The following is a 21,878-nucleotide window of genomic DNA, read 5'->3' as shown; positions in this document are numbered from 1 at the left end:
ACTCGGACCTTCTGGTACGTCAGATTCAAAGAGAATGGGAAACACAGGATTTAAAGATCATACCGTACCGATAATTTTTGCATGATCTTTGTCAACGGTTTCGATCAATAGAGTTCAGGAATATTCCAAGGATCCATAATGAGGTTGCCGATGCGTTGGCTACTCCGGCGTCAATGTTACATCATCTAGATAAGGCTTATGTTGACCCTTTGCATATTTAGGTTCGCGATCAGCATGCTTACTATAACATGGTAGAAGAAGAACTTGATGGTGAGCCATGGTTCCAAGATATCAAGGAGTATATCAGGATGGGGGTGTATCCAGTACAAGCCACAGGTGGTCAAAAGAGAACAATTCATCATTTGGCAAGTGGATTTTTCTTCAGTGGAGGAGTTTTGTACAAAAAAACTCCAAATCTTGGATTGTTACGATGCATAGATGCTAGACAGGCCACGGCTATCATGACCGAAGTACATTTTGGAGCCCGTGGACCACATATGAGTTAGTATGTTCTTGCGAAGAAGATTCTCCGAGCAGGTTATTATTGGCTCACCATGGAGCGAGATTGTATCAGTTTTGTGCGCAAGTGTCAACAATGTCAAGTGTACAGAGATCTGATTCATTCTTCGCCATCTGAATTACACACAATCTCTGCACCGTGGACCTTCGTTGCTTGGGGCATGAAAGTCATTGGACCAATTAAGCTAGCAGCATCCAATGGGCATAGGTTCATCTTGGTAGCCATCAATTATTTCACCAAGTGGGTTGAAGCTAAAACTTTCAAGTCTGTGACCAAGAAAGTAGTGGTCGATTTTGTTCACTCAAATATCATTTGTCGGTTCGGGATACCAAAGGTAATTATCACAAATAATGGTGCTAATATCAACATTCATTTGATGAAAGAGGCATGTCAACAGCTTAAGATTGCACATCTCAATTCCACCCCATACAACCCCAAGGCGAATGGAGTAGTCGAGGCATCCAACAAGAACATAAAGAAGATACTTTGAAAAATGGTGGAAGGTTCCAGGCATTGGCATGAAAACATGCCCTTCGCGTTATTGGGTTATCGCACTACTATTCGCACTTCAGTAGGGGCAACTCCTTATTTGTTGGTATATGACACTGAAGCAGTGATACCCACGGAAGTTGAAATCCCATCCCTCCAGATAGTTGCAGAAGCCGAAATTGATGATGATGAGTAGGTCAAAATCCGTCTGGAGCAATTGAGTTTGATTGACGAGAAGAGGTTGGCGGCAGTGTGTCATGGCCAGTTGTATCAGAAGAGAATGGCAAGTGCATACAACAAGAAGGTGCATCCCCGGAAATTCGAAGTGGGTCAACAAGTATTGAAATATATCCTTCCACATCAGGCTAAAGCAAAAGGCAAGTTTGCCCCAAATTGGCAAGGGTTGTTCATCATAACGAGAGTGTTGTCTAATGGTGCTTTGTATTTAACAAATATAGAAGGCAAATGTGTAGATATGGCTATCAATTCTGATGCAGTCAAAAGATATTATGTATTATTTCTTTGGTTTGAATTGTGTTTGTTTGTACTTGGCATGTTTTGAAGATTGGAATGACGAAGGCATTTTGTTCTACTATCTAAACACTTTATCCTTTATTACCCCTTTGAGCCTTATTTATTTCCTTTCATACCCTCATTTGGAATAAGTAGCAAAGTTTAGAAACGCGAGCGCAAAAGATAAGTAACGAAAAAGAAAGAAAAAGAGAAAGAAAAGAATGAAAATAAAAAAAAAGAAGATTAAAAAAAACAAATGAGAAAAAAGAAGAAGAAAAGAAGAGAAAGAAAAAGAAAAAGAAAAGAAGAGAGAAAATCACAACAAAATAAAGCAATTCTTATGTCATGAACTACGTTCGACCTGATTCCTTTTAAGGATACGTAGGCAGCCTCACTGTTCGGTCCCATCAAAATAAAAATTCAAAAGTCCCCAGGCAAAGAATTTGGGGCAGAAAGTTGTGGTTGTTGTAAGAAATCTGATTCCAAAAGTTGTAACATTGAACCTAGTTGAATTGTTTTGAGCCTTTTGATACCCTTTCTTTCTAACCCCAATCCAAAAGCCACATTACGTTCCAAAGAAAGACCTTCCGATCAATCTTCGAGAGATGCCAAGCCGAGAAAGTAGAGGTGATTCATATAAGTGCAACACTCTGGTCCAAACAAGGAAAATGAAAAAATGAGAGAGTCTTATGGTGAAAACCCTCAAGGGCACCGTAAGGCGATGAAAGCTGAGAGAAATCAAAATGAGAGAGTCTTATTGGTGAAAACCTTCACAGGCACCTTAAGACGAAAGTGAGTTGAGAGATGAACAAGTGAGAGAGGTTTGATGGTGAAAACCCTTCAGGGCACCGTAGGCCGAACAAGGTCAAGGTTTCGGTGAAGAAATTGGGTTTTGAAGATCTCAGGGCGCAAAGTACGACAACTGAAAGTTGATTGGTTGGATAGACTAGGTCGATTAATCCGAAATGCATGTCATGATCATTGGTACCAGCTGCTCCACTCAGATTAGTTTCTTTTTTTCCCCTTCAGACAGTCTTCCAGTTTTGGATTTTTTCGTATCCCTAACTCTCAAAGTCATTGCATTTCATTTCTTTTGGATTTATTTCTCTAAGATGTTTCCAATGTCAAATTTTGTTTAAGCAAATAAGAAAGGGTTTCAAAGCTCACTACCAACTTCCAAAACTGCACCAAGCACAGTGCGGCCAAAGCATTGCCAGAGATAGTATGATGTAAAATGGGATACAAAGGGTCAGCAAAAGTTCTATCGGTGAAATGGTTTAGTAGTTTCATAGGAGATACGGAGGTTCAGATAGATGGTTCAAAGATGTAACACAACGGTTTGGGTGTAGAATACTCGAGTCATCCAAAGTCCTGTGGGTGAGGGTCAGTCAGAAAGTCAAGCGATTCTTGGCGTGTTCGGGGCAACCAGTCAAAGGAAAGCACGACATCGGAGAGGCCACCTTCAGCAAGAATGCCACAAACTAACCACCACATTTTAAACTGACAAGATTTTTCTTTGATTTGAAACAGGAGCATGAAAATTTGTTTGTTTCGGAGAAACTCTTCGTAAGAAAAAGCAAGTACCAAAAAGGTTTGACCGTAAATTCTCAGGACCCTCCTAGATAATGGGACCTAGTTTGAAATTCAGAACATTCATGAGTAACAAGATCTAGCACAAGTCTTACCCTAAAGAAATATAAGCTGGCTTTGAAGTTTTCATCCATAGGGTAGGATTCAATTCGAAATTTTCAGGACCCCCCTGAATAATGGGACTTAGATTTAAGACCTCCATTAGATAACAGGATTTAGTGTAAGTTCTGCCATAGGGAAATATAATTTAGCCTTAAAGTTGTCACTCTTAAGATAAGCCTTCATTTTGATTTTCAGGACCCTCCTGGATAATGGGATGTAGTTTTAAGACATTCTTGGATAACGAGATTTAGCCAAAGTCATACCTTTAGAAAACATAATGCAACTTTAAGATTGTCATTTAACTACGAGTTTTCAGGGCCCTCCTGGATAATGGGATCTAGCGTTCAAAATTCTTAGTGATATTTGGTAACATGATTCAGTTAACACTCACAGATGTGCCCAGCTACCAAACTGGGGCTGAAACTTTTCTTTGTTTTCTCTATTTTGTCGGTAATCAGGAGTCCATCTGAAGAACAAAGCAATTCAAGTGTTGGTAATTAGGAGCCCACCTGAAGAACAAAGCAACAATTCAAGCATCGGTAATCAGGAGCCTACCTGAAGGAAAAAGCAACTCAAGTGTCGGTAGTCAGGAGCCCACCTGGAGAACAATGCAATTCAAGTGTCGGTAATCAGGAGCCCGCCTGAAGAACAAATAAATTCAAGTGTCGGTAATCAGGAGCCCGCCCGAAGAACAAAGCAATTCAACTGTCAGTAATTAGGAGCCCACCTGGAGAACAAAGCAATTCAAGTGGCGGTAATCAGGAGCCCACCTGGAGAACAAAGCAATTCAAGTGGCGGTAATCAGGAGCCCACCTGGAGAACAAAGCAATTCAAGTGTTAGTAATCAGGAGCCCACCTGAAGAACGAAGGGAAAGCAGCAATGTTCGAAGGAAGACAGTTCAAATTCAGCAATCAGGCGCCCACCTGAAGAAAAGGGAAAGCATCTTAGATTACAATTCAAGTCGGCAACAAAGGAACTTCACCTGGAGAATACAAGTCAACAAGAACTGCAAGATCAAGTTTGAAGATATAGATAGGATTCTTGTAATGCATAGATCGTAGTTTAGTCTAGTTTTTTTTGTCATGGAATAATAAGGAGTTCAGTAAGCAGTAGCAGCAGAAGCAGCAACAGTGAAATCACAGCTTAATGGTAGTCCCAGCTACCGAAACTTCCTCAACTACACTGACCTGATTCTTTTATAGCCAAGGATATGTAGGCAACCTTGGAAGCAGGGTGTGGTCAAATCTTTCAAAAAATGCTTCCCACAGAATATTTTAACGGGCAAAAATCACTCGTATCCGCTCACATTGTCTTTGCACGAAAACTCTTCGTGTTTCCGAGCAAAGAGGGGCAGCTGTGAGCATGTGATTATTGCCCTATGTGAATTATCCCCATAAATTCAAGAAAAATAAATTGTTTCCATTATTTGCAATTTCGTAGATTTTTGTAGCATTTTTCGTTATTTGCTTGCATTGGTTTCCCTCAAATTTTCACCAGACTCGTCGAATCTGGATTTGAAAATACGAACCCTAAATCCCAAAAATCAGAGTGGCCAGGTTTCGAGATATTTGAGGTTGAAATTGACTTTAATCGTGTGTTTCAGTCGAGAACACACGGTTAAAGTCTATCTCAGCCAAAAATCAAGGGGTTTCTTTGGAGATTAGTTCAAACTTGTGTTCATCTAGTAAGTCCAATGTTCTTCCGTTAATTTCTTCTCCTATTTTCTTCCATTTTCCCTCTCTTTCTTCTGTTTTCAAAATTATCTCTGCATGTGGTTCTTTTTAGTTAGAGTTAATATTGGTTATTAGCTTCCTCCATTTTGTTTGAATTTGTTAGGTTAGTTTGTTTAATTTTGGGACATATTGAGAATATTTGGTTCATGGTTGGTTTGAAATCTGAATTGCCTTTTCTGCCTCCTCATTTCTTCTAAATTTCGGAGTCAGACTTGGGCCCAAAGAAAAGGGATTAGCCCAGGTCTTGCAAAAGTTAGGCTGGTTTTGAGTCTTTGGGTCCAATTGACCCATGATTTTTTTTAGGGTAATTAATAGGGCTCAGAGGGGTATTTTGGGTAATTAGCTTAGGGAATTTGGATGTAACTAACCTAGACAGCTTCTAAGAAGAGGGGAGGGGGGCTATTCTGAAATTCTGTTTCTAAAATTAAGGTTACTTGAGCAAAAACCAAAATTGGAAAAGGTTTTAGGTGCAAAAATTGATTCTTTAGGGCTGCCCTAGAACCTTGCCTATAAAGGCATCTTGGCTTGATATTCAAGTCAGATTTTGGGGAGATAAAAAATACCCCTGAAAAACTGAACGGCTGATCCTTGAAAAGAGTACTGAATTCCTGCATTTCTTGGGTCTAAAAACTGCTGAAAGTTAGCATGATTTCTAGATTTTCTAATTTTCCCTACTAGTTAGAATTCCTGAAAACTACAAATTCTTGCAATTGAGTAGAAAAAATGGTTTTGAACTTTGGGATTTAAAGGCTGGTTTTAAGCTGGTTTTGGAGTATTATTGTGTTGCTGAATCTGGGTTGTTATCTGCTACATCTGGGTGATTCTTCGCTTTTTGTTTCCCTTTCAATTTCCAGGCATCTCCCCTCTCTTTGACACGTGAGATGGAATAACAAGAGTTTATGTGATTGAGTTACAAGTTGTGTGAATGTAGTGGCTTACATTACTGAAAATCAAATCAGACTTTAATAATTAGTTTAGTCTTCTTGTTATATTTGATCCTTTCTGTTTGGTTTTAAGCTTGGTTCATGATTTTAGATGGACTATAGGTTCTAGCCCTTTGATCTGAATGAACTCAAATTAGATGTTGTGTAAAGGGACTGTTAAAAACATGGCAAGGAAAGGTTCAGTTTATTTGCTTTTGAGTCCTAAACTTTTGTTTGGTTCTGTTGAAAATGAGTTCTGCTTTAGCATTGATTTCCATTTGATTTTGTTAAAGTGCTGAATAATTGTTTGTGAAGTCATGCTGACTGCTTGTGTGATGCTTTGGAATATACTTAGTTTTGAGAGTAAGGTTCAGATTCTTAGTGTTTATTGGTTTACTTCCGCAGGATTTTTATCTGCCAATCACACATATTGTGTAAGGTTTTAAATAGCTTGGAATTGTCTTCTAACACTAGTTTAAAAATTGAGTCAAGCATGATTACCAAATGATTGCTTAATTTTGAGTTTTCAGAATGTTTATCTGGTCATTCCATGTTGTAACAATTAAAATCTGGAAGCTAAATGGCAGTTTATTCGCATGTTTCATGGGTCTCGGTTGATTGGCATATAGTTGAATTTGAGCAATTGTTTAAAAGGGTGTTATGGTTTAATAGGGCTTCGAATCGAACCTTGCTTGCTTCACTTTGATTAGAATCGACATGAGGTCAGCTCAATTCCCAAATTCGAATGTATGTTGTTCATGCTAATGAAGGGACTCGATCTTGAGTCCCAGTTTTGCGGATATGGTATGCCTGCAGAGTTGGACTTCACGTTTTAGCCTATTTGTATCCTCCTACTTGTTAACAAAATGGTTGGCTGGCCGTTGGGCCTATAGCCGGCATGGGCCCTTTAATTGGCTCATTAGTTATTATAATTTTTGTTAGACATTTGCCCAAAGTAAATCTGAAATCCCTTTAGTTATTTATATTTAATTTTTAGAACTAGTTTGAGGTGTGCCGTGCCAAATAAAATCTCAAAATGCATGGGCCTCGCTTAATTAATATTTCAATTCTTAGAAATCGAGGCGCGTCATTCAGTTGAATTTCCCATGGCCCTCGCAAAGTTGAAAGTGCGTAGTTGCTTTAGGCGCGCTATTTAAAAATTACTTACCTAAACTCGGGTGCACATTTATGTGACCCAAATCCAAATCTCAACAATGTTAGATAAAATGTGTTGCAAACTGTGGGTGCATTTATGTGACGTGGTTCAAGACGTGTTTTAGACGAAGTTGAATCTATCCAAAAAATAATTAAATAGAAGCGGTTATAAAGTTGAAATTGAACCATAGGCTAAAACATGTATTAAAATCAGATAATAGGCCAATTATAACAGTTGAGTGACCGTGCTAGAACCACGAATCTCGGAAATGCCTAACACCTTTTCCCGGATTAACAAAATTCCTTACCCGGGTTTCTGTATTCGCGTACTATAAAATAGAGTCAATCATTCCTCAATTCGGGATCTGAAACCGATGACTTGGGACACCATAAATTATCCCAAGTGGCGACTCTGAATCTTTAAATAAATAAATCACATTTCGATTGTCACTTTAAGTTGGAAAAACTCCCTTATACCCCTTGTGAGGTGTAGGAAAAAGGAGTTGTGACAGATGATGTCAGAAAATTTATGTTTTTCAATAACCATCAACCTCTCGTAATATTGCGGATCCTGAGCTCGGACAAAGAACTTATTCATCTGTTATTCTTCCAATGCTGGCCTTACTTTTGCAGCTTTTGATCTAAATCGAGTAGCATATTCGCAGAAAGTTTATGTTAGCTTCTTCTTAAGATTCTGAATGTAGAAGATGTCTGGCGCATTTTCTCTATTGAACTTGAATCGATCCATAAAATTTGATGCCATGCTTACCCAGTTAAACCATTTCTTCGGGATTTGGCTGATGTACTAGGACAGGGCGTCTCCAGTGAGGCTCCTCATGAATAGCTTCATACGGATCCTTTCATCTTTACTGACCCCTACAAGCTTGTCACAATATCTTCTTACGTGTACCTTCAGATCACCTATTCCCTCGAACATTTCGAACTTAGGAGGTTTGTAACCCTTTGGTAGTTCTATGTCTGGCTGATACACAAATCTTGATAATTCAAACCCTCAATGCCTTTACCGCCTTCAATAACTTGGACTCGACTAGTAAGTTTCTTGAGCTCCTCTGCCATGTTCTTGATAAGCAAGTCCTTCTTGGAAGACTCCGTTGTGTACAGGGTCTATTGTGGAGTGTGGGGTAGGGTTTCCACGTATATGGGGTTGCTTTGATGGACTCTGGGAATTTGGGCGTACTGGTGGTCGTTGGTTGAGTTTTGAGGATCAGGGGTAGGTTATGGTGTGTTCTGAGAAGTGTGTTAGGTTGTGGTTAGTGGATACTAGGTCGAATGGTAATGATGTTATAGAGGGGTCGGTACTAGCGGAGGATTAGGATTTTGAGGAGGTGTGACTTACTGATGAGGTGCGGGAGGATTTTGTTGGTTTTGTGTGTTCTGGGGAGGTGTTGGGTTTTGTGCATTTTCTTGGTTGGCGTCGGGGACGTTTAGGGTAAGGGAAAGATTTGCCAAGTTTCGGACCTACTCAAGTCCCCTTATAACTCTAATATCTTCTGTTCTAACCGTAAAACCAAGTCATTCTTTGCCGGAGTACTCCGACTATCCGAAGTCTTGACATTCTTTGCATTCGTAGCGTTGTCTTTCCTAATACCACTCATATCATCCATTCTGGATTTTCCCTTGTTTATAGGATTACTTGGAGAAGGAGAAGGTGGAGGACCTCAAGATCTTGTATGATATGTTGATGATGCCAGTATACATGAACCAACCTTAGGGGATGGGAAGAAACAAACAAAGAAAAGAAGAAAATAAAAAGGTAAACAAGTCGGTAAGGGGTATTAAAAGGATGTTGCAGTATTTAAACACATATTGCAGAATTATAAATTCACGTCCTAGTTTGGAGACCTCATTGTGCCTAAGGTATGCCTAAGAGACATATAGATTTGGAGAAATTTGATGCCAATAACTGCGTCATTTCATTAATATGATAAACGAACCAAATCTGTACTAAATGACAGTAATTATAAAGAGTCACTAATGGCATTTTGCTTATTACAACCATAGTCTAAAACGAGTCTAGAAAGCAAGTAAAAACATTATTCCTAGTCTAATCGTCCCAGAGGGACCTTCTCCATGCTTGGCCTTCTTTGCCCCATCAATCAGACTCCCCACGTCGTGCATCCATCAGTAGATATGCCCTTGCTAGATGTCCTCCTTCATTGCCCTTTATATTCTAATAGTTCGAGGTCCTTTTCCTCACCTTTACCTCAAGCTCCATCAAACCCTGCTCCAAATATTCCAACCTTTCTGTTGATTTACTAGCGATTTATTTCCACTCGTTGATTGCTTCCATGTTCACTTTATGTTTTTCCAAATGCCTGGCTTCATACTCAAAAACCCTTTTGTGCAACATCCTGTATTTGACTTGTGCTTCAGCACCGTCGTCTACAACCCTATTCTTCAGATTAATCCCTGGCTTGACATCCCCCACTATATCATCTACCAACCATGATGGATAGAAATACACATGGTCGGCGTGATACCAATCCATATCGATAGTATCTTTCTCCATAATGATTTTTTGATGCCACAAGTGTTGTGCCTCGAACATGAATGGAATGGTGTTCCCCTGGAAGTCTGCTTTGTACTGAACCATTTTAGAAACTCGTGGTATAACCTGTTTTCTCCCAGCTTGCCTCATAACCCTGCTAAGAGCATAAGGATGGATTCCCCTTAGTCTGATTAGCACTAGATGAGGAGTATCTCTCAACCTGATGATGAATTCACTACTAGGGAACCACTAGAACATCCAATGTACCTTGTTATCAGTCAGATTGATGACTCGAACCACCCAAGAAATGTACCCAGCTCACAGCGTTTTCTGGTTGCACAAACCTATTTGGGATAAAAGTCATTCTCTTCGGATGGTGATAGGCTATGGGGTAATTCTAGGGTCACCGTTGAAGTTCTTGATGGTATTATCCTCTTTGAAGGTATTCCAACAACCATACTTGTAGAAACACATTGCCACCCTCGAAATGCCTATACCCCTTTTTGCTATAGTTTAAATCCTGGTACATCTCGGCCAAAATTATAGGGTTAATAGTGTAAGTTAGCCTCTCTATCCCCTCCATTAAGGGCTTAGTGACAATAGCTAGGCGAGCGTGGATCCTTTCTCCCTGTATTGGAAATACCAGCATCCCCAAAAAGCAGACAATGAATACAAAAACTCGGTGGTGAGCCCAACCCAAAGACATGATGGAAAACTCATCATGATAAAGGCGATATGACTTGTCATGCCCATAACACTCATAAAGGAAATCGAATGGTATGTAAGACTTCTTTAGACAGACTAACTCATCATTTTCAAGAAACGTCGAGAAGTGCAATTTTTCGGTACCAACAAACCAGGGCTATCCCATAGGAGCCCAGCGAAGCCTCCTATTTCTTCTAAAAGGGGAGTCATTTCTATGTCGCCAAAACGGAAGAGGTCTTCTCATCCGAAAACATGGTGGTGGCCTCAATTAATGCATTGCTTGGTTGAATGTCTAACAAGGAAGGTAAATTTCCGAGGACTCTTTTCACATAATTTTTGTCACTTGGTGAGAGATTTTCCAACCAATCTAGCAGCAAAGGTTGGATATTTTGAACCATGCCGAACCTGGGGACTTCGTGACCCATTTCTGCAAAACAAATAAAGTTGGCCCTTTCCCCCTCCAGATTTGGCTATTTACATGTTAATGATCAACATATTGGCATGTTTCCTCCAAATAATGCACGGATCATGATTATATCCATTGGGATTATGGAAATCTTGTAGGACATTGGACAAGGTTTGCCTTAGGGAGTTATTACGTGGACATCGTTCTAACCGATACTAGGTTTGGACATGATGCATGCACAATTAATATTAGAGTGGGGGTTTATAGAAAAGTCTAGACCGGTACCCTCAAGCAGACAACTTGAGAGGGAAAGGCACAGAACTGTCAACTGCACCACTAATTGACTAGTTTTATCGCAAATAAGCCTTTCCAAATTTAAAGGGTAATTAAGGAAGAGTGCGGATACTCATCAAGCGCCGCTATGGTATTAATTACGCACGAGTGGAATATGAAGTGGAGCATTCTTTATCCAAAGAAAAAACAACATGTTATCAAATATTTTGCATGATGAAAATAGTAAATGCAGTATTATATGAAACGTAAAGACATAAAAATAAAGGAAAACAAGAAGAAACTAGTTCGTGCAATGTGGAATCTATAATAAAGTAAACGAGGGAGTGAAGGTAGGGAGACACATGATGTAGCAAATTATTAAAAAAATGTCTTGGAGCAGGCAAACATGACTAGAAATAAAGGAAAACACATGTTATGACCAAATTGAGCAGAGATTTGCATATTAATGCGAATTCAAGTAAAGGAAAAACGGGGTGAAGGGTGTACATGTAGCAATAAAAGGGAAATGCGAGCGGGATATTCATGTAACATCAAAAAATAATAAAAGACACGCTTATCAGAGAAGACTAATTCATATAGACCAAGTTTGCTATGGTAAGATCCTAAAAATATCCCCAGAAGAGTCGCCATGCTGTCGCGCCCCTTTTTCTCGCGAAATTGGGTTTCGACATGTGAGAACTCTTTTAAGGAAAGTGTTAAAAGAGAGAGTCTCCATCTAACGGGTTTGAGGTGCATTAGGGCACATATTTTTCTAATAACTCTGGTTTAACCAGTTTGCGTCACCAAAGATCGGGTAATGGCTCAAGTTGCCTTGAAGAAAAGGTGTTAGGAACTCTTCGAGGTCCACAACTTTGGGTCTCGGCTGAACTCGAATTATATGAATTAGTCAGACAAACAAGGACAAAGAAGGCAAGAAGTTTCGGATGTTTTATTAAACGCAAATAATTGATTTAAAGACAAGATGCGAGGGGACCTAAATTTTTTAGCCTAAAGTATCACCTCGTGCAACATAAATAATACTTTGTAACTCCCTCAAGATAGGGTGGTACTCGTATTATGTAACGGGCACAGACTATCATCCCCTGCTACTCGATTACTATCTTTAAGTTGTTACCTAATGCGCACTAGTTGATTCTAAACCATGCCTTATGCGTGCACTACCGGTCCCATACCTATGGCCCAGGAGGCGTTTGGACCTCTATTTTGGATAGTTCTAAACTTAACTTAGGCTACTCAAAAATGATAAAACTAGGTGACATACAAAACAAGTTGGACTTCGTATAAAAGCAATTAATGGATCAAGTTAGCCTCCATACTTAGACAACAAATGCACACGAACAAATTCTCATATTAAGCATTAGACAGTTTCAGAATTAGGCCAAATTAAAGCTATTAATCCTTATAGACATGGTTTCTAAGTGACCTCGTGCAGGCAGTTTCAGATGCGAGGTGACATCTTGTAGACGAGATTATACAGTTGTCACACGTTGTTTATTGAGATTACATGTTTCTGGTTATTAAACCATAGGGACGTTGTGTCTAAGTGATTTAGCAGTAGAGGGAGCAATTAAATCTATTGGAAAAGCACAGAATTACTCATGTTTTCTGATAGTGGTATGAATAAACAGTAAACATCATTTGAGAAATTCAACATTAACAATTTAGAGCGAGTAGTTATACCCTATAGGCAGGATCTCTAACGATCAGTGCTTGGAGCCAATTTTATTATGCTTAGCCCCTTATAAACATGTTTTCTAAGTGAGTATTATGATACAATAACAAATGGGATAATTAAAATCCTATAGGCATGTTTTCTAGTGCATATATTGCAGTTACGCGAATTGAAAGAAAGTTCAGTAGTATTTGTGTCCTATAGGAAAGTTTTCTAGTAACACGTAGAAGTAGGAATAATTAAGGCATTTGAACTGATGTTTTGCTAGTAGACGAGTAGTGTGAGTGTGTGCTTCTCCTAAAGACATGATTTTTATAGTGTACATAGAAATTGAATGGCATATATAGCAAGTAAATCATTGAATCCTATAGGCATGTTTTCTATCATTGCACACAAATATCAAAATCGACCCATTCCCTATTTTTACAAACACCCCAATTGTTATTTTCAAAGTTATTATAGACCCAATGATAAAGTAATTAAAACATGGTATAAATAATGATAGTAGACCCAGAACAGGCCCAAAAGAATTACCTAACACTATCTGGGCCTTCAGCAACATACCCAGACGTCCAACAAGGAGCCATATTCAACAACACAACCCAGAATCCATAGAAGAACTTAAGCTAGATCACACAACCATAGATTGACCAACCAATTTACATATTCAGTTCTTCATAGGAAGAAAAAGTTGAGTGTCAGGAATAGTGTATGTCTCAGTAGTAGAGTGAATGACTAAAGGACCCCAAATCTAGTGTGTTAGAGTTCACAAGGGTCTCAAATGGACCCCGAGCAGTGATCACACTAGGGAGGTCAGTAGTAAGAGCCTTGGTGGACTTGGCTTATAGCCTGCTAGGAATGATAGGTTTAGAATAGTATAGGTAACAAATGGGAGAGAGTGGACAATGGTTAAGGGGCAAAAGTTGAGGAAATACACTCATAGCTTAGAGTATACATAGCAAAGCTAAGAACAGAGAGCAAACAGGTTACAAATTAGAAGCAGGTTTAACACTTAGAAAAATAACAAGGTTGCATGATTAACAAAGATTATCATACGTGGGCGCATAATACTAAATAGGTTTAAAACCTAAAAGTCCCAGGTTATGCTAAGTATGAATCCTAGCACAAGACCGCCATGTTAACTTGTATCATGAAGCAAAAAGTGTCAAAGATGGTGTGGGAACATAAACTAAGATGGCTATTCTAAAGGTTCAAACAGGTACTAAGGATATATGACTAAGTAAAATAGGAATATGCTGTGAGAACCACTATCAGGGAAGCAGATTATAGTTGATAGAAAAGGTCTTACCACAAGCTAAACACAATCTATGCAAGATAATCATTACAGAGATTCAGAGCAGTACAAAATAGTAAGCATATTTGTGAGCCTTCAAGCATTAATACACTAATTAAACGAGCTTAAGAGGGTCAGATTATCCCAGTCAGACTAAAATAATCACAGAATTAGGAGCATTAGGAGAAGGTTAAATGCTAAAGAGACTTAAAACAAACACAAACTTAACAGAGTCATGTATAAAAAATAGCCAGAGACATATTAGGCCATGAATTTCAGAGATCAAAACACATGCGATTCAAAACACATAAGGATGAAACTGCAAAAGATCAAGTGGCTTACCAGTTAAATGGACAACAATAAAGAACAAAAGATCCATAAGAACCCCAAACCTAAATGCTTCAAAGAACCCTGGGCAATGCTCACACTAAGAGAAAGTTAAAACAGTAGACCCTCAGTGGCCTTGGCTTTCAGTCGGCAAAAATAAAGCACAGAACAAGATAATGAAGGAACCACAAAAAAAATGCTTCAAATTTTTGTGAGATTATAGCGGTTCAGGTCTATCCTTAAGGAGAATGGGGAGGGGTTTATATAGTAGCAGATTGAATAGGTAAATAAGGAAAATTGTAAAATCAAATACAAATAAGGAAGTAATCACATAAAAAATCAATTAAAAATCGGATTAGGGAAAAAATAGGTAAACCCTAGATGACAGAAATCGAAGATTGACCAGAAATCTTGGCTAATTGGGCCCATATAGCGATGGTCGTGATATTTATAGACTAAATACTGTCCATATTCAAGTGGTTAAAGTGGAATGGTTGGATTCTGAGAGATATTACTTGTCATGTTTAGGCAAGCACTATGTGATACCATAAATTTGTAGAAAATAGCGAGATAACACACAAAAGGCAAGAAAATCATGGAAAGAAAGCATGGTTGAGACGGATTTGGAGAGGTTTGAGAAGGTGGATAGGGTTTCTGGGGGAGGGAGGAGTGTTTGAGGGTGGCTGCTGAAGAGAGAATGGGGATTAGGGTTTGGGTGAAGGGATATAAGGAGAGTAGAGAGAAATGTTGTGAGTCGTTGATATGGGATTAAAATAGGTTGGGGCCGGTTTTTGGACTAGGTTGGGGGATTGGGTCATTTGGGCTGGTTAGGTTGTTGGTCCAATGGTTTATTTGGACCTTAATGGTCCAAAATTAATTCTGGTTTTGGGCCAGATTTAAAAATAAAAATTAAGGGGAAAATATTTTAATAAATCAATTAAATAATTATAAAAAATTCCCTTTGTACAAAGTAATATTTTAAAATAATAGTAGAAGATTATAAAAATGTAGGATATCATTTTGACCTTGAATAAAATGACAAATGCAATACAATTGTAGAATACACACTATTATTGCAAGATTGTGCAAATAGCCTAAAAATACTAATGTAGTTATAAAAATGAGGCAAAAATATTTGAAACATATATTATTAATGTAAATAATAATTTAATCTCGGCAACACAACTCTCAAATGCTCCGCGTGCTCATCCTGACTACGCGAATACACCAGAATATCATCAATGAATACTATGACAAACGAGTCGAGATAAGGCCGGACCACGTTGTCCATCAAATGCATGAACGTTGCTGGGGCATTGGTCAGCCCGAAAGACATCACCAAGAACTCATAATGACTATATCGAGTCTTGAAGGCTATCTTAAGAATATCTGAGTCCCTGATCTCCAACTAGTGATAACCTGAACGGAGATTAATCTTGGAGAACACTCTCGCTCCCTGAAGCTGGTCGAATAAATCATCAATTCGAGGCAAGGGATACTTGTTCTTAATTTATTACTTTGTCCAATTGCCTATAAAAATGCACATCCTTATAGTGACATCCTTCTTCTTCACAAAGAGAACCGGTGCACCTAAGGCGACCTGCTAGGCCGAATGAACCCCTTATCAAGGAGTTCCTGAAGCTTCTCCTTTAACTCCTTCAACTCCGTTGGTGCCATACGATACGGCGGAATAGAAATGGGCTTAGTGCCTGGCACCAGGTCAATACCAAAATCAATATCCCTATCCGGTGGCATGCCCGCCAGGTCTGAAGGAAACACATTGGGAAAATCCCTCATAACTGGGACAGAATCAATACTGGGAGTCTCTGTACCGACATCTCTTACAAAGGCTAAATATGAAAGACAACCCTTCCCAACCAAAAATTGGGCCTTCAAGAATGAGATTACCCTACTGGGAACATAACCAGTCGAACCTCGCCACTTAATCCGTGGCACACCCGGTATAGCCAATGTGATTGTCTTGGCATGACAATCCGGAATAGCACGACACGGAGATAGCCAATCCATGCCCAAAATGACATCGAAATCCACCATACACAATAATAAAAGATCCACTCGGGTCTCCAGACCCCCAATAGTCATCACACACGACAGGTACACACGGTCTACAATAACAGTATTGCCTACCAGAGTAGATACATGAACAAGTGAAACAAGAAACTCACGAGTCATATCCAAATAACGGGTAAAGTATGATGACACATAAGAAAAGGTGGAACCGAGATCAAATAATACAGAGGCATCTCTGTGGTAGACTGAACTATTACCTGAAATCACGGCATCTCAAGCGGCAGCATCTGGTCTACCTGGGAGGGCATAGAAACGAGCTTGGCCACTACCTGATCGACCTTCCCCTCTAGGGTGACCCCTAGTTGACTGACCCTCACCCCTATCTTCCTGGGCGGGTGGTGAAGTAACTGGATCTGAAGTCGAAAGTTGACCCCTCTACTGAGACGGACCATCAAGAAGACAAGGACACTGCTACCTCATATGCCTAAACTCTCTACACTCATAACAGCTCCCCACTGCTATAGATGGGGACCGAAGGGAACCCCTGGCAACAGAATGACCAGTAGAAGGACCTGGCATGGAAGAACCCTGAACTGATGGAGCACAGGACGGACTCGGGGCTGGAAGGGCGCTGAGTGATGAAAGGCCCTAATAAGAACTGTGAGAACCATGACCTGATGATGCCCCATGATAACCTGGGCGAGCTATCTGAGTCTGCTTGAATGGACGGCATCTGCCCTGCTAAAACTGACCCCTCGAAGGAGCACTACTAAAGCTACCAAATCCTTGAGGCCTTTTGGCCTCCCTCTCCTCTTGCTCTTGGCGATGAACCGACTCACTCTCAGGGGCGATGTCAGCAACCTCCTTGAAAGTAGCACCTGTCACCTTCTCCATAGTCATGAGAATCCAAAGCTGGTATGTGAGTCCATAAACGAACCTCCTAATCCTCTCTCGATCTGTGGGAACCAACCAGACTGTATGATGAGCTAACTCAGAGAACTGCATCTCATACTGCATCACAATCATCTCTCTCTAACGCAACTGCTCGAATAGCCTGCGCTCCTCTCAGCAAGACTGTGGCACATACTTTTCCAGGAAGAGAACAGAGAACTGTTACCAGGTAAGGGGTGTTTCACCAACAAGCCTACGCCTCTCATAAGCCTCCCACCAAGTAAAAGCAGCTATAGAAAACTGAAAGGTGGTAAATGCTACACCACTGGTCTCTAGAATACCCGCTGAATGAAGCATCCTCTGGCACTTATCTAAGAAATCCTGAGCATCCTCGCCCTCTGCACCACTGAAAGTCGGAGGGTGAAGTCTACCAAACCTCTCTAATCGATATTGCTCGTCGTCTGGCATAACTGGTACAGCATAATCCTAAGTTGGTGCACCCGGCTGGGCTGGAGGTGCCCCCAATGTCTAAAGTCCCTGCATAACCTACTTAGTTGTTTGAGCAACGGGAGTCTGGGTGCCTCCCCATCCTGAGAAGTAGTTGCGACCATAGTAACTGAGACTGCCTGAACCAAACCGGTACATACTGATAAAATCTGAGCTAAAGCCTCCTGAAGGCCTGGAATCACAATAGGCACAGCTGGTGCCTGAGCTGGTGTTGCTATAGCGTCCACATTTGGGATATGATTGTCACGACCCAAACCGATTGGACGCGATGGGTGCATGAGTCCTACTTATCAAAAACCCCTAACCATGCATCTAAGATACGAGCCTGAATAACATCTGCTGAGGTACAAAAACAACATATAAGAAGGAAACCTGCCTTCAAGGCATATGTACGTATACAGGCAGAATATGGTGGGCGAGCCGTCAAGACTGCTATAGACAACTATACATCCAAAACTGAAAGTCGTCAAGGCCACATACAACCCAACCAGACATATTGTCTATAGACCTCTAATGGAAACATAATTGTACAAAGACGGGACTAAACCATGTCATACCTATATATATATATATACAAGTGTATCGTACCAAACTCAAAAGCAGCTCCGGATCAGGTGGAGCGCGCCAACTCTCGCTGATTAGCGATCCTAAGAAGGGGGACTATCGGCTTGCCTATATGCACCTGCGGGCATGAAACGCAGGCCCTGTGAAATAGGGCGTCAGTACGAAAAATGTACTGAGTATGTAAGGCATGAAAATTAGTACGTAAAAGACATAGATGAAGCATAGAATACAGAAACACATCTTTAAATCTGAATAACTTTGTAAATTCTGAAACGTTTATAATGTCATGAACGTGCGTATAAATGTCGTGCCATGCATAGGTATGGTGTACATAATATCATCAAGCCACTGAAGGCATCCCATCATATCGTCTCGGCCACTGTGGGCAATATCTTCAACATATACCAGCTGATCAGGTGGTGGTACGTATATAACGTCGTAACCTTTTCCCATATACCATATACATATATTTACATACATACGCGTATATAACACCATCTGGTCATGGGTCAATGCAAATGTATAAATGAGTGAAATGCATGAAAAATACATAATAATCTCAATATTCCTTCTTAATAAACTTTTTCAATTGTGTATTATTCGGAGACCCATGAACAAGAGATAATAATATTTTTCATAGGGAATCAAGAATATAGACACTCCTAGTATCTCTATGAATAGAGTAATTTATGAAAATTGTGCGTTTGCTCGTTTCTTCAATATAATTTATACCATGCCAAAAGAAAGAAGGGGTGGCCTAAACATACTTGGAGTAGGAAAAACTCTGTATAATATCCTGTGGGAGAACCTTCATTAGTAAGACTTATACTCAAGTTGTTGTCACGATCTTCCTAACTTTCCTTCTTATATAGTACAAATTTTTTAATATGTAACGAACCGATAATAGTGCATCCAAACTGCTTCATTAAAACAAAAGAATGGAAAGTAAATAGAGGATACCAAATCCATAGCCCATGTTACTCATTCTTTGAGGATATACTATTCCAGGGTTGGAGTTGATGTATTGAAGTTTGAAAGAAAAATAAAAGTTGGCACCAATCCCACTAGCAGTTGGAAAAAGGATGAAAGATGATGGTTGTCTGTACTAATAAATCTAGTAATTATCTACTAGGACTAGAATCGAATCAGTTCTGCATTCGATTGAAGCTTGTATCACCAAAGTTGGAATGGTGGCTTTGGCCACATGGCATAATGAATCCTTACATTGCCATATGGCATGATCACTAATGAGTCATTTTTGTCATGGTGGCTTTTTGCCACATTTTAGATGGGTATATTTTATAAATTGTTATCCACTTATTAGTTAACTAGGTAATGTCCTGTTGCCCGGTAATTAATCAATTACCCGCATAATTTAAATATTGCCCCAAATTACTTAAAATTTTATTTATTTTTAAAATACTTCATATATACTTTATATATTATACTACCATGGTCATATGGTACCTTGCATGGTACAAGTTCATAATTATCGGGTATTATCACTCGACCCGTATTTTATTCCAAATTGGCCACTTTCAACGAAACTCGTTTTTTTAATCCGTGTACCTTTTATCCTTCATAACACTTATTTATCGCTTGATAAAAAATAACGTAAATACGTTAATGTCAAGATGATCTCATCCCCGATTCCACGTCGGTTAACCGAAGACAAAACTTTTAACGTACGAAAATGCAAGATGTAACATCCTTCCCCCATTAGAAACATTCGTCCTCGAATGTTCAACTCCCCGAGACCTATATAAATTTGGCGGGGTCGCCTTTGTAATAACTCTACTACCAACTCTCCCCATAGAAGCTTAATGACCCAATGACACACAGGACCATAATTATGAATAACAAAATGGCTTCACATGACCAACGACAATAACCAACACAAAAATTTATATACGCACCTTGAGGTTATGACATCTCAGTCGGACCCTTCTCTGGAGGAGGAAATAGGTAAGGATATCTAGACTTCATGTCTTCCTCGGCCTCCCAAGTCATTTTTGCACATTGTTGTTCCTCCAAAGTACTTTCACGGAGGCTACCTTCTTATTCCGTAGTTTGCGGATTTGTCGGTCTATAATGGCAACCAGAATTTCCTTGTATGACAAGTCCTTTGTAATCTGTACATCATTCGTGGTCACTACTCGGGTAGGATCGCCAATGCACTTCTATAATAGATACGTGAAAAACCGGATGGGCAGACTACAATTCCGAGGGCAATTCTAACTCATAAGCTACTTCGCCCACTCTTCGAATGATCCTATAAGGAGCAATATACCATGGGCTAAGTTTACCTTTCTTGCCAAACCTCATCACACCCTTCATAGGTGACACCTTTAAAATACCCAGTCATCAATACAACTTTGTAAGATGCAGCCTTTACCCATTTTGTGAAATAGTCGATAGCCACTAAAATGAACCGGTGCCCGTTAGAAGCGGTAGGCTCGATTAGACCGATGACATCCATTCCCATGCAGTAAAAGGCCAAGGTGCACTTGTTGTATTGAGCTCATTCGGTGGTACCTATATCACGTCTATATGTACCTGGCATTGGTGGCATTTCTGGACGTACCTGATGCAATCCGTTTCCATGGTCATCCAAAATATCCAGCTCTTAGTATCTTTTTGGCTAGAACAAAACCATTCATATGTGGTCTGCAAGTTTTGGCATGTATCTCCTCAAGCATTATGGAAGCCTCCTTTGCATCAACACACGTTAATAACCCCAGATCAGGAGTTCTTCTATACAGGGTCCCTTCGCTTTGGAAGAAATGATTGGACAACCTTCGCAGTGTACATTTATGAGTATTGTTTGCTTGTTCTGGATATTCTCCTTTCACCAAATATTCTTTGATGTCGTGGAACCAAGGTTTTCTGTCCGTTCTTCTTCAACATAAGCACAGTAATCTGGTTGATTATGGATCCTCACCGGGATGGGATCGATGAAATTCTTATCTAGATGTTGTATCATTGATGACAAGGTGGCCAGTGTGTTTGCGAACTCATTTTGAATTCTGGGCATATGTTTGAATTCTATCTTTGTGAATCTCTTCATCAATTCCTGCACATGATACAAGTATGGAAGTATCTTGCTGTTCTTCGTTGCCCATTCTCCTTGAACTTGATGTACCAGAAGATCTGAATCGTCAATTACCAGCAACTTTTGTATATTCATATCAATGGCCAAATTGAGCCCCATGGTGCAAGCCTCATATTCTGCCATATTGTTGGTGCACGAAAACCTAATCTTTGCGGGTACCAGGTAATGTTGACCTGTTTCTGATACCAAAACTGCTCCAATGCGCACTCCTTAGAAGTTTGCAGCCCCATCGAAAAACAATCTCCAACCATCGTAGGCTTCGGCAATGTCCTCTCCTACAAATGACACTTCTTCGTCAGGAAAATACGTTTTTAGTGGTTTGTACTCTCCTATAACAGGATTTTCATCAAGATGGTTTGCCAACGCTTGTCCTTTGACTGCCTTTTGAGTTACATAGATGATATCGAACTCACTTAATAATATCTACCGCTTGGCTAACTTCCCTGTTGGCATGGGCTTCTGAAAGATGTACTTCAGAGGATTCATTCTTGATATGAGGTATATAGTATAGGCACAGAATTAATGCCTCAATTTCTGAGT

General features: G+C 39.8%; 1 protein-coding gene across 1 annotated transcript; it reads right to left on the bottom strand.

The window, feature by feature from the left end:
- Positions 1–21,074: 21,074 nt before the first annotated feature.
- On the bottom strand, positions 21,075–21,461 carry LOC138879672 (uncharacterized). The gene has a single exon (XM_070159292.1). The coding sequence runs from the start codon at positions 21,459–21,461 to the stop codon at positions 21,075–21,077; it is 387 nt and encodes a 128-aa protein (XP_070015393.1).
- Positions 21,462–21,878: the final 417 nt, after the last annotated feature.

This window comes from Nicotiana sylvestris, chromosome 10, assembly GCF_000393655.2.
Source record: "Nicotiana sylvestris chromosome 10, ASM39365v2, whole genome shotgun sequence".
Lineage (NCBI taxonomy): Eukaryota > Viridiplantae > Streptophyta > Magnoliopsida > Solanales > Solanaceae > Nicotiana > Nicotiana sylvestris.
The sequence above is the reverse complement of the archived record's forward strand: the minus strand, read 5'-3'. Positions and strand labels throughout refer to the sequence as shown.

Bases quoted from the DNA above. Each gene is read 5' to 3' on its own strand.
- LOC138879672 (XM_070159292.1), bottom strand. From the start codon at position 21,461: ATGGCAGAATATGAGGCTTGCACCATGGGGCTCAATTTGGCCATTGAT.